Here is a 14,075-nt window from a genome sequence, read left to right as displayed (position 1 = left end):
TTTAATGTGAACTTGTGTGTAATGAAATTAAATAAAATGACTTTTTTTTGGTTTTCAGTAACTATAACTCTCAGTGGCCTAACATTTGAGTTTGTGTAATAAGACTAAGGCCTCCGAACATCAGGCCACTGTTAAGCCCATTAGTGCTCAGAGCGTATTGTGTTGGGTTTGGCTGCATTCTCTTGAGCTCAGGAGGGATCACAGCCACTTAACATGGCCAGAGTGCAACTTGTTTTCAAGCCCGATCTGCTGACACAAGCGCTCATACTTTGAGCAGCTTTATTTTTTAACTATAAACATTCAAAGTGCAATTGAATGCTATTACCTTTTAGAGCACACAACATTCCCATGATACTTGGTTAGAAAAATATTTTTATTTTCACTTTCACATTTGCTTAAAATACAGCAGCATCAGTAATATATCCTTGACAAACAATAGATGTACTCAGAGTGATAGAGGGGGGAATGGATAAAAAAAAAAAGATGCAAATCCTCTCTTCTTTACTTATGTTTTGCATCTGTCCATTCATCGCACACTATCACTCTCACATGCACGCCTTCTGTCACATGATCTCTCTCATCCTCCCTCCTCTTGCTTTCTTCAAGCCGCTTCGGCTCTCTCTCACAGCGTCACACTCTCCTCTTCTCTTCACTCTTCCTCCTCAGTAGCAATCTCCAGACTGCAGAACAGGCACAAACTCTCCAGCCATGCAGATGTCTTCCTGTATCTGACGAACGGTGTGCTGCAAGGAAGGAGGCAGGCCGCGGGGGTTTCTGGCGAAGACGAGGGCGTAGCCGTCCCGGCAGCTGCCGTCTTCCCTCTGGGAGCGGCAGGCGTAGGTGATGGCGTAGTTGTCGTAGTCGGTGTCAATCACCCAGTAGTGGTCACCTGGTTGGACAGGAAGTGAGAGGTTAGCGAGCGTGGAGGGGAACGAGGAGATATAAGAGGGATGTGAGGGTGTGAGTCTGACCTCCGCTGGACAAGTAGGTGGCCAGGCCCTGGTACTCCATGAGCATCTTGCCGGGGGTGGAAGGGTCGGGGACGGTGTACTGGGCATTCATGTGAGCACACACGACCCAGAAGCTGCAAAATGATGATGTAACAGACATGTTAGCATTGTAGAAGAAATATATTATTATTACAGTGGTCTATATAGAGAATGCATACATTTGTCTTACAGCCACATGTTAAATCAGTGCATGAGCAGCACAGGGGTCCTTTGCTGCATGCTATCGAAGCACTATTCAATCTTCTTCATGCTGTTACTGATACACTCAAGTGCCTCCCGTTTATTTCACAAACGAACATTGCAGGGCTCTCAGAGTTTAAGCATGATGCACATGATTTCAACAGTATAGTCAGGAACTACAGACACAGTCCATTCATTAAGGAGGCTGATGTCACCATAGTATTTTGCTGAATTAAAGTACTACATATCTCCTGAAATAATCAATTTTATAGCAGTCTTTGTAGCTGCAAAGCCAGCAGTGTAAAACGGACTTGGCAGAAAATCAGGCCCAAGCATAAGAGCGTAATCCACGGTGTGCAGCTGCTCTGTGCATGCAGGTTCCAGACACGTGATGCAGTTTGATCCACTGTAACGGTACATCTGCGCTCTGTGGCATTTCTAATGTAACGTTACGGCTAAACAACAACTCAGAATATACGCCGCCGACAGAGAATATGGCCCAGAAGAAGAACTAGTAAAAGGACGGCACTTTATGGCCGAATTAAAGTCGAAACTCTGAATATAACCGGGTCCCGACCAGGTTAAGTTACCATGGTGATCTAGCCAGCTTCGTGCCACTTAAAACTCTGGCTTTAAACTCAACAGACCCGGGTTACCCTCTAATCTCGCTTATAGCCCTCTGGTGACCTTTACTTACAAACTGTCGCGCCAAATACTTGCATCACACACACAGATTACCCACAATCCCCTGTCAGACGCTCTTTAAGGAAACTTTAAACATTGTATAACATCGATGTGATTAAGGAAGCAGAGGCAAATAAACTTTGATAAAGACTGAAATAAAAAGTGAAGGAACAGACAATTAAACCAGACATAATTCAAATGAAAGATGAAGAAATAAACGTCTTATTCAGGAATTTTGAACCATGCATGCCTCAAATATTCTAATGATAACATGCTGTATTGTATTAATGTAGAGGCATTTGCATGCAGAATATGTCACAGTGACTCTAAACGAAGCCTTGGTGTCTTTCAGGCCAGGTCATGAGCACTTGAATCAGCTGAAGTTCTTAAATGTGTTTGTAAAAGGGAACCTAAGCCAACATTCCTGTGTAAAAACCCACCTTTCCAACCTGCATCTCCTCCTAATCCTCCATAATCCAGCAAAAACTCAGCTTGTAGCTAATGCTGCACAGAATGTGCTTCTAGGAAAGTATCCCTGCTCCTATCTTAAATCACTAGGTGGACCTGGAGCAGGACTCGGACACCTTTTTTTAACAGCTGAACCTGAAAACTGAACATTTGAGCTGCCCTAACCTCCCCAGGTCAAGAAGGTCTTTGTGACCACCTGACCCTTTGCCCTGCTCAGGTCAGGGGTTAAGATGAAGACGAGCCAGCTGGCTTTTGCTTTCTTTAAAGTGAGTTATACAATTCAGTCCTGGCTCCCCTGACTCACCCAAACAGAGTGACTCGTCCTTTGGTTAAGGCGATCATGGCGCTATCATCTTCATCGTCGTCAAGGACGCTGTACTCGGCTGAGATGTTGTCCTGCAGGAACAGGCCTTCTGGATCTTTCTTCTGCAGTGCGTACCACTTTCCTGCATACTGTCACGAAAAGGAAAGTAGTCAAAACCTAATTCACTTCATTTTTAACATGAATGCTGTTTTTTTTAATGAATTCACTCACCCTCTTGGGGTCAAAGTCCTTTTTGACTGAGAAGCTGTCAATGGAGCAGGAAAAAGAGAGACTGCGCTCTACGCAGGAGAGGAGGACTAGAAGCAGGGCCAGCTTAGAGGATCCCATTCTAAGATGAACATACGTATCAGTGTGTTAGGTACAGAGGCAGAGGAGGGCTGCTTAATGGATGCTTTGAAAAATAGTCCCAATAACCCCTCATCTAAAGTAAATACATCCACCATATTTCAAAGTAATTGATATAAGAAAAACTATATGACACCCTAAAACATGCTGGAACTAGAGAACAACATCGTATTCTGAGTTAAAACTTTTTAGACTTTGATCTAACCGTCACACAACTGTAGAGTGATCATCAAGTCAAATTTAAACATAATCTAACATACTTTGCTGATGAGTACTTGTATGAACAAATAACCACACGGCCATTAGTCCCAAAATAAGCATTCATTTTAGCATCTTACCTGTCTGAGTTTTAAGAAGCGACACTGAATTAAACCCCACAACTGCTCGTGCTTATCCACCAGATTGGGTCCTGTGTTCGTGACAGCCTTTATATACACTCTCTACAGACTAGCTTACGGCTGATTTTCATTGCTTGGAACTAAATAAGGTGCTTAAATCTAGAGGTAATCCTGTTGGGTTGAAATCCTTACTGTAATCTTCTACATTCAAACCTACCAAAGAGTTGCAATAAAAACAATTAGAGCTTTATATAACGGACAGGAAACACAATGAAGCACATGCGGACGTGTCAGTGAGCACACAGAAGCTGCATTTGACACTGTGTGAATCATAAGAGAAGCGAGAAGCGGCTAACATTTTAAGTTGTAATCATCAAAAAAGTTGGAGCTTGACCTTTGACCTCTGACGTCAGGCCTCTGGAGAACATATGTTGAGTGTAAGGTCTGAGGTAAAAGGATTAATGCAAGCCAAATTAATGGAAATGCAAAATTGCTTCTGCAGGTTATAGTGCTGTCATTTTTGGAGACAAAGCAAAACTAATACAAAGTCAGCGTCTCTTATGAAAAGAGTTTCTGATAGAAGCCACTGCTGGTTAGAAGTTTATGGTTAAACATCTACAGTGGTACGAATGGCACAAATCCGCTTAAAACTCTGGAAAATAAAATGTAAAATGAACCAACATGTTTATTTTCCTCACTTGGCATTTCTTAGCGCACATTTTTAATCAATGACTACCAAATTACAACCCATAAGCCTGAATGTTTCAAATTGTCCCATCTATTGTACTCTAAAGGAGCTTTAAAGCTACTTTGAGGAGTTTTTTTAAGGAGTTATGAAACAGACTGAAATAAATTCTGATTCCTCTATATGACCTATAAAAGCAAACCAGACCATCAGCAACAAGATTGATTTTTTCTATATAGTAATATTTAAGGCCTGAAGCCTCTGGCGGGGGGTAGGTGTCAGGTGAAGTGATTAAAGGGCCAGTTTGCCGATTTTCAAGCTCAGTCCTTTCATGCTATTATGGGGCACGAATGCCATTATGGTAGGAAAAAAAGTATAATTTGGCTCTGTTCCTTTGGAGGACGCTATCCGCTTCTCCAGTGGGCCCTGGAAAACCTCTGCGTCATCTGAGGCCAGGTCTGGTAGGACGCCGAAGATTTTTTAGACGATCCACCGGTATATTCCCGTATTTCTGATTCTGTACCGCTTTGAGCCGTTGCCTGCAGTGAAACGGTAGTATCTCACTCCAGCGTCTCTCGCTGGGCCGTTCCTTTCAGAGGGAGGGGCGCAATGCACGCTGGGTGTTGTAGGAATGTAGAATGGGCGAAACCACAAGCTGTTTGTACAACTTTCTCCACAGCTATAGTACCAATTTAAATATGATTGCTTCTATTGATTACAGAGAACACCAGCTTCAACTGATCATCACACATTGAAAGTTACTCACAGTAGATTTAAATGTAGATTAAACTACTATTACAGCCACTTACGATAGTTTAAGGACGGTTCTGCACAGTCTAAGAAGGTTTCCTACAAGGGAAAAATCTCGCGCCACTTGAGAGAGTCAATAGAAGTGGCTTCTTAGCTATTTTTGCTTCTTAAAGTTTAAGAGTCAGTGTTTAATCATGTCCTCTCAGCATGTACAGCAATAACACTGTTAGAGAAGGGCTTCTATAGCCTAAAGTGAGCGCTTTCAACACAAAACAAAGTTGAAAACCTTTCTTAATTGAAAGGTAAAAAGGTGAAGTGTAAACCACTATGATTTTAGCTTTGCACACATGAATGCAGTAACACCGACCAACAGACGCACACAAACTCTCCCTGTCCCTGCTGTGAACTCACAAACTCTCATTTCCTGGATTAACCCCCGTCACATGAGACTACTGCTGGCATAGTATACCATGTTATAACATCCAGTGTCTTCCTTTATTCTTCTTTTATACACTTTTCTTTGCTTTATTGATATGTTATATAGTCTGCTGATTTTATACACACAAAAAGGAGTCTTAGTGTCACATGCTGACTCACTCCACACTGTTGGTAAACACGTCTCCTCACTGAGGAAACAGACAGTCAAGCCAATTAGGATCTAGAATAGAATTTAAGATCCTCCTCCTCACCTTCAAAGCTCTTAATCGTCAGGCACCATCACATCTTAATGGGTTCATTGTGCACGTACACGTGTAGGACATTGTTTAGCAGAATCCAGGCCTGGTTGTGGTACTGTAAGTCAGGGTCCGGAAGGCAGACACCCTCTCTACCAGGATTGGACCAGCCCATAGTTTTGCTGCTATCGGCTTAGACTGCAGGGGGACTTGATGCACTGAGCTCCTGTCCCTCCTCCCCTCTCTCCATGGGTATGCATTCATGTCCCTCATGCATGTTATTCATTTTGTAATGGCCCTGCTTAAATCCCACTGCTACTATTACTGTTATAACCACACATACATTTATTATCATTATTATATTTTCAATTGAATACCCATCCATCCATTGTTCAGGGTCTCAGGGGGGGACTGTAGCCTATCCCAGCTGTCATTGGGTGAGAGGCGGGGTTACACCCTGGACTGAGTACCAGTCAATCACTGAGCTGACACATAGAGACAACCTTTCACGCTCACATTCACACCTACGGGCAATTTTAAAGTCAAATGAACCTAACAAGCATATCTTTGGACTGTGGGAGGAAGCCAGAGTACCCAGAGGGAACCCACGCATGATATTGGAGAAAATGCAAATTCCACACAGAAAGGCCCTTGATGTCCGAAAAGTGATTCTAACCAGGAACCTTCTAGCTGTGAGGCGACAGCGCTAACCACCTTAGTCTAGTCACTATTAATATTATAGTTGTCATTGTTATTTTTGATGTTGCTGTATGTATATGCCCCTGCTTGACTCTCTCCTGCTCCTTATAGCTGTTGTCATTTGCTTGCTCAGTGTGGACTTAGTTGTCTGTCTGCAAAAGCTACAACGGGCATGATCTTGCCCAGCTCTGTATGTGAGATGCCATTAGATTGATTTTTTTCGTGATTTGGTACCATCTATATATGAAATATAACTGATTGATTGATTCATCCACTGACTGTGCTGCTCTGTAATTCAGTAACTTGTTTAGCCTAAAATGTATCACCAACATAAACTACTAAACAAGGTTAAACCAGTATTATCATTTGTGTTGATGTAAAAGGAAAAAAGAGCTTTTCTGGTAAATTAACATAAATCGCCTAAACTTGACACAACTAAAATATACCTCCCCTGGACCGGCCTAATTGGACCAAACCATTGCAGGTGAAACTGAAACAAGAGTCAAACACAAAACAGAAACATGGAATGATAATATTTCAGAGTGGGAATCACATTGATACAAACTGACAAATATGATTATTGAAAACCTCTCCTAGCATATAACAAGAAACAATTCAAACACTGTGTCTAACTCGGCACTGGAGGCCTCACTAAGCCTAATCCCTCTCCTGGCTGCAGGAGCTGTGTGGGATTCTGGGTCAGGTGGGAAGGTATTGAGAAACCTTTCACATTGAGACTGTAAAAAAAAAAGAAGATGATTGATTGTATCTTTAAAACTATTAGATTTCAGGTCACCGGTAAGCCCAAAGGTCCAAGCCTCAGGTCATGATCGTCAGCTTGCTTTGACTGGCTGCTAACCCGCACAGACCCAGGGGAAGGGTAACAAACATTACACCCTCTGCTGGTCATCATGACGACTGTATCTACCAAAGACTGTATAAAAAGATGGACGACATGACAGCTCCCTAAAAGTGAAGCCAAAACATTTCCGGCGCCCCCTGCTGACTGGCTGCAGTATAGGTCATAAAGCCCGCCTCCTCCATGTTAACAGATGGGACATGAGTCAAACTATAAAATCAAAATACACACCCGATAAATTCATTATAATTAGTTATTACCATGCTGATTTACTTCATAGTGTTCATTTTTCTGACAAGTTTATTTTTAATGAGTTATTTGATTCTGTCAAAATGATGATTGACAGCTCTGTTGACAAATTAGGCTCCTGCAGCCAATCAGTTCTGGGTGAGCAGAGTGGAGGACGATCCGCGAGTGGAAACGTAACTAAAACAATCTCTACAGTCATTAAAGTTTCCATACCTGTGAACGTTAACCTCAGACCAACACAAAGAAGCTGTTCTGCTGTTAAACAAGCCGGCGTGCGGGATCCTCCTGTTTTTTCGGTAAGTTAAGTGTGTGTTTTGGTTAGCGGAAGTGGCTACGGCCACTTCACTCGCCGATCTCTACTGCGCAGTCTCTGGCTCCGTATGACGTCACCATCATAAGATGGCAGCGTCTATCACAGGGGCTATTTTGGCATCAATTATGTACAATGGGAGCAGATGGAGACGCGTTGTCCATCTATATATACAGTCATTGGTATCTACATGCATTTCCCCATGTACAGTACATCCCATTCCCAAAACACAGGCACATGCCCAGGTACTTGTGTTGTAGCCATATGATTTGTATACTGTTATACTCTGTTAAAAAGATACATTTCACTGTTTTTTGGACCTCAGGTTTAAAAGGTTGTGATAATTATTATAATTAAGAAATTATTTTTACTTGTTGTAAGATGGATATTCCATCCATATATTTTTCTTTGAACGAGTCCATAACGTGTCATGAGTCATTGTAGTTTAGTTATGTTGTTGTTTTGTATTTTGGTGTTTTGATATTATTTCCGGATTTCCTCGGTCACTTTGTCTCTTGTTGTCATGAGTTCTCGTTGTTTAGTCTGTATATTGTGTACCTGTCTTGGTTTAGTTGTGCATTTCATTTAGAGAATTTCCTGTTTTACTTTGTAGTCCTGTCAGTCCTGAGTTTGGTTCCTAGTGTTTCCTGTTTTATTTTGTAGTTCTTGCCCCTTGTATGTCTTGTCTTGTTTTACTTCCCTCCTTTGTTCTGTTTCCCGCTTTTCAGATTTTGTGCCCTGCCCTCATTGTGTTCACCTGTGTTAATTAGTCTCACCTGTCCCTGATTACCCTGTGTGTATTTGGTCTCTGTGTTCCTACCCTTCTGTGCCAGTTCATTTGAGTCTTTGTCTGTGACCATCCAGTATCCTTGTTTCTCATGTTTCCTGTGTGGATTTTCATCTTGGCTTTTTGTGTTTCTCCCTCGTTTTTGATTCCTGGATTCTACCAAGTAAGCCTTTTGTTTTTGCCTTGTTTTGTATCTCGTTTTATTTAAATATTTATCAAAGTCTGCATCTGGGTCCTCAACCTTCTTGTTACTACTGAAACCTTGACATAACGTTGTGTGCTTTATTTTAAATGTTCTTTACATGTACATCTGACATGTCGAATAGTTTGGCCCATGCCCATAAAGTCCTAAGAAGAGCTCTTATCCACCAACATAAGTCACAGCACCTGCATGGTTGGACCAGCAGTGTATGAGAGCTTTTATGACTACATGTGTTAACATGTGGACTGCTGCCACCTTGTGGTCAAGTTCAGCATTGCAGCTGGTATAAGTCAAGTGTAGCTGTAGAAGGACTCAAAATGCAAGTTAGCTGAGAGAAGATGGGACCTAATTACTGTTGTCAGTGACAAAATGTAATATGTAATATGTTTACAAATTACAGTCTAATATTAAACTTTAAACAACATTCAGATACTCAAATAAAAAATTGAACTGTTATTGTTCAATGTAATTGTTTCTTCTGACCCTCAAGGCGCTCCTCCCTTATGTAATTCAATTGTAATGTCATGATTTTTTTCGCCTCCCACTCTTAATTATAAAAAACAAAAAATGTCTTGGAAGGGGATTACTTCACAGCCAATATGTACATGATGAACAATTAAAGCAACCAAAAACTGTTTCAACACACATGCAGGAATTGTCGTGTTATGACAAAGCAGATAAGTTAAAGCAGCTGCAAATTGATGACATGTAGAGTACATTTTGGTGATATAGCAGGGATCAAAGTTAGCATTTAAAGATTTTTGTCATATTAAAGTACTTGCACATTTGTGCACATCCTTGTGTTTTCCAGAGGGTAAATCCTATACTAATTTTGGTGATGACCTCGCCTATGACTCCTTCTACATTGCTTTATGGACAAATATTTGGACACATGTCATTCCCATCAGCCTCAGCTGTGCCTGTTGCTAATAAGCAAATGTTGGCATACTAAAACGCCACACTTCATTGGCATTCCTGGTCAACATTCTCATCAGTATATTAGCATGTACGCATCATTTCCATCAGACAAAAAGCGTCCACATGCAGTAGCTCAGACCTCTCTACACACATACACATCAGGACGACAGGTATAATGACGCAGTGAGACGACATATCAGGACGACAGGTATAATGACGCAGTAAGACAACACATCAGGACGACAGGTATAATGACGCAGTCAGACAACACATCAGGACGACAGGTATAATGACGCAGTAAGACAACACATCAGGACGACAGGTATAATGACGCAGTAAGAGAACACATCGAGACGACAGGTATAATGACGCAGTAAGACAACACATCAAGACGACAGGTATAATGACGAAGTAAGACAACACATCGAGACGACAGGTATAATGACGAAGTAAGACAACACATCGAGACGACAGGTATAATGACGCAGTAAGACGACACAACAGGATGAGAGGTATAATGACCAAGTAAGACAACGCATCAGGACGACTGGTATAATGACGCAGTAAGACAACGCATCAGGACGACTGGTATAATGACGCAGTAAGACAACACATCAGGATGACAGGTAAGATGACGGGTATAATGACGCAGTGAGACAACACATCGGGATGACAGGTATAATGACGCAGTGAGACAACACATTGAGATGACAGGTATAATGACACAGTGAGACGACACATCAGGACGACAGGTATAATGACGCAGTAAGACAACACATCAGGACGACAGGTATAATGACGTAGTAAGACAACACAGCGGGATGACGGTTATAATGACGCAGTGAGACAACACATCAGGATGACAGGTATAATGACGCAGTGAGACAAGACATTGAGATGACAGGTATAATGACGCAGTATGACGACACATTGAGATGACAGGTATAATGACGCAATGAGACGACACATCAGGACGACAGGTATAATGACGCAGTAAGACAACACATCAGGACGACAGGTATAATGATGCAGTAAGACAACACATCAGGACGACAGGTATAATGACGCAGTAAGACAACTCATCAGGACGATAAGCATAATGACGCAGTAAGACAACTCATCAGGACGACAGGTATAATGACACATCAGGACGACAGGTATAATGACGCAGTAAGACAACTCATCAGGACGACAGGTATAATGACACATCAGGACGACAGGTATAATGACGCAAACTGTATACTATAAAAATATTCACAGTATGTGTACACACAAAATGTGTAAATATAATTGTTGGAGTTAGAAACGATGAATAACCTGAGAAAACAAAGTAGCTGCCATGTAGTGACTGATGAACGAGTTGTAGAGAAGTATTCTGATCAGATGGTGATGCTAATGTTAGAGAGTGTGACTGGATTAAGGCAGGCAAATTGTTTACACAATAATGCCCCAAGACACATTGTAGTTTATGTGTGACCACCTGAAATAGAGTTAGCGACTTAGCATGTGTGTAGCGTTTTGATAGGCCTTTTGATCTGGCCTGAAATAGCTTTTTATCGCCATTAGGTGCCGCCAAACAGAACGAAACTGAGAACTTCGAGATGATCGCTTTAAGTTGCACCAATAAAACACTGAATCCCTGTAAAAGAAATGAATACACTGGTGCTTAATCCTTCTCCCATCTGTAATAAACAGAATTGTTGGGATTGATTCCCCTTCTACATTTTAAAAGGTAAACACTTTCAATCCATCCAGATGAATATGCCCAAAATGAACTACCAGCAGAGCTTCTTGCTTTTGGCTTAATACGATCATTTATTGGAAGATTTCACCCTGTATAAAAGCCCATTTATAACAGGGTAATGAAGTAAAAACACAAATATATGCCAAATATATCCTATCCTATGTCATGCAAACGGGAGGCAGGCAGGTTGTTCATGCAAAGCCTGCATCAGTTTAGCCCAGTGTAGGCCACAGACAGTAAGTGACGTTACTGTAGAGGGAGGGCATAGACAGATTATGGTCAGACTGACGGGCCTAACAGCCTGATTGGCCTTGACCTAACACAATGCAGAGCAAGTGAACATAGCAAACTGCAGCTTCTTAAGCTTCAGCCTGATAGTGAGAGATCTCAAACAATTTACACGATTATAAGGCGAAATTATCTTTGTCACAGTCTACCCACCTGCAGATTACAACACCTGAAGCTTTGCTGAAGCAGTTACTTTGCCTTTCTTTAATCTTTTCCCCAAATCATCCTGTTAGAGATCTTTCAGACCATTTAACTAACAAACAGAACATTAACATGGGATGACTAAACATCTTCCTATGCTCCTACGAGTGCTTGCTTATTATTGATCTTAATTCTTAGATCAAAACACAACAGAAGAGCAACTTATCTCCACTTGACAAATGCAGTTCAAACATTGACACGTGTAAACAAACTGTGCCGTTACTGGTTTAAAGTTGCAGTAGAGCCTATGCTGCCCTCTTGTGGATGAAATGCCTTAATGCATAATTCACAAATGAATCAGAAATACTTTATTTGGACAATTATCTTAAAATGATGTCGAGGTAATTCTATGTTTGTCAGCACTAAGTTATTGTTATTATTCTCCATAATGTAGGACAGAAGAGTGGGACATTCTCATATGGCATTTGTGCATGAAAAATGATTAATTGCTGTGTTTCTATATTTTTTATATAAAGGATTTATGTGTATTATGAATTGTGTTATATTAAGAAGAAGCTAAAGACCTAGCTCTTTATGAACATATCTTTATATTGACCTTGTTGAAAAAACAACAACAAAAAACCCTCTGTGCACTTGAAGCTGTTTGTTGGCTCTTACTGACTTCGTTCCCTCCTGTCTTGATCGTTGCTTGTGTTGTATGAACTCTCAGATGTACGTCGCTTTGGACAAAAGCGTCTGCTAAATGAAATTGTAACATTGTAACATTGCTTCTGGTTTGAATCCGGGTCTTTGGTTCGGACGTAGAGGGCCTGTGTTTGTGTTGTTTGCATTGCACTTTTCTTGTTTTCTACCTTACTGTATATTTGTCATTGTTAAGATTTACTGATATATTTTACTGTATGCAGCCACAAAGAAGTACTTGAGTAGCACTTCACTTATTTCCAACACTTAAAATATGCTTAGACATTGTAATAAAGTGAGTAGCCCTCGTCTGAAGACATGTCAGGTGTCACATTAGATATCCATGGATTATAGATATGAACAGATTTTTAAAAATAGCTGTGGTCCTGCTGATGCTCTCAGAAGCTGGAGAGTGAACTACAGTTACAAAATGAAGTAACCAATATATATCAAGTGTACAGATTTATTTACATTTATGCTGTATGACAGCACAGAAAGAAAAGTTACACAACAATAAACACTTAAAGAAGTTAAAAAGTCAGAGTGATGTTTGTTTCCATTTCACTCAACAGTCAAAGAGGAGGGAAACTTTAAATATACATCGTCCTCCATAAAAACAAAGTGACTGTTAATATGTTCCTGCAGCCTGAGAGGAGGTGGACGCTGTTTCTGCCTGCAGGGACGCAGGGACCTCTTCATATACTTGAGGCAGGTGACATTGGGGGCACACAGGCACAGTGCAGGGGTCCTACATGTGTGAAAGCTGTGCCACCTGTCTGCACGGCACATGGCTCAGTGTGCGCCCTGGAAGGCCCCATCACAGCTGTGAACAACAAACAAAACCTCCGTCAGTCTCCTTAAACTTATATTAGTAATATTACGTTGTTTAATAATCTGTGATCTAGTAAAACATGAAGCTGTCAATCATCTTGTTTTTGATCATGAAAACTTGCTGCGTTACGTAGAAATAATGTCGTACCTTCAGTCCTGGTGGAAGCGCTCTTCCTCACCCTCTTCCTCTTTTTGCCCTAAACAACAAAAACACATTGAGCATCATGACTGTGTTTCATGTAGAGTTGTTAAAATACAGATACCAGTATCAGAAATGCCTCTGATACGTCCACAGGGTAAGTTACAGGTGAGTATGTCAGCCTATTCACTGATCCAATAACATGATTTATTAGCCCTGCATGCTTGGTATTGAAACATCTTTTTTACCAGCTGTGATGTGGGTATGTGTGTACTGATGTAAACATGTGTGACTTATATCTGAGCAGGGTATACTTACATAGTTATCACTGCTGGACCACTCGGGATACAGCAGACTGTGCTGACGTCTTTCCTCCTCGGCCAGCTCGTAATACGCGGCCTGCTCCTCCTGCGTCAGAGAGTTCCACTGTGGACGGACGACAACACGCGGTCAGAAAGCAAAAACACACACTGACAGGTAACATGATTTGTTTGCCTGCCATTGGACAATAAATTAAAAGCACAAATCACTGTAAATATGTTAAAAAAGGAAATGTAGATGTTTTTTTACACACGTACCCTCTGTCCCAGGAAGGCATTAACAACTGCGTTTCCTCTTTGGAGGATTTCAGCCGCCACGTTCGGCCTCTGCTCCCTCATAAAGAGCATGAAGGCGTTAGGAGGCTTCTTTATGTATGGCCTGTCGCTGTGCTGCGTTTCTTCACGCCGTCTCTTTCTGGAGGGGAAA

General features: G+C 41.4%; 1 protein-coding gene across 1 annotated transcript; it reads right to left on the bottom strand.

The window, feature by feature from the left end:
• Positions 1–662: 662 nt before the first annotated feature.
• LOC138602376 (purpurin-like) lies at positions 663–2,994 on the bottom strand. The gene is made up of 4 exons (XM_069673851.1): positions 2,878–2,994; positions 2,647–2,795; positions 972–1,084; positions 663–889 (listed from the first exon to the last, which is right to left on the bottom strand). Exons 1-4 carry the CDS (start codon positions 2,992–2,994, stop codon positions 663–665), a joined length of 606 nt encoding a protein of 201 aa, XP_069529952.1.
• Positions 2,995–14,075: the final 11,081 nt, after the last annotated feature.

Source organism: Semicossyphus pulcher, unplaced genomic scaffold (genome assembly GCF_022749685.1).
Source record: "Semicossyphus pulcher isolate SPU_LCO1_2020_fin unplaced genomic scaffold, fSemPul1.0.p SCAF_22, whole genome shotgun sequence".
In the NCBI taxonomy this organism is placed as follows: Eukaryota; Metazoa; Chordata; class Actinopteri; order Labriformes; family Labridae; genus Semicossyphus; species Semicossyphus pulcher.
The sequence above is the reverse complement of the archived record's forward strand: the minus strand, read 5'-3'. Positions and strand labels throughout refer to the sequence as shown.

What these genes read in the sequence shown, in the direction of transcription:
- LOC138602376 (XM_069673851.1), bottom strand. Translation starts at nt 2,994, where the DNA reads ATGGGATCCTCTAAGCTGGCCCTGCTTCTAGTCCTCCTCTCCTGCGTA. An exon ending in GGACGAGTCACTCTGTTTGG is followed by an intron (nt 1,085 to 2,646) that starts GTGAGTCAGGGG and finishes ATCATTTTGCAG; the next exon opens with CTTCTGGGTCGTGTGTGCTC. An exon ending in CACCTACTTGTCCAGCGGAG is followed by an intron (nt 890 to 971) that starts GTCAGACTCACA and finishes CTGTCCAACCAG; the next exon opens with GTGACCACTACTGGGTGATT.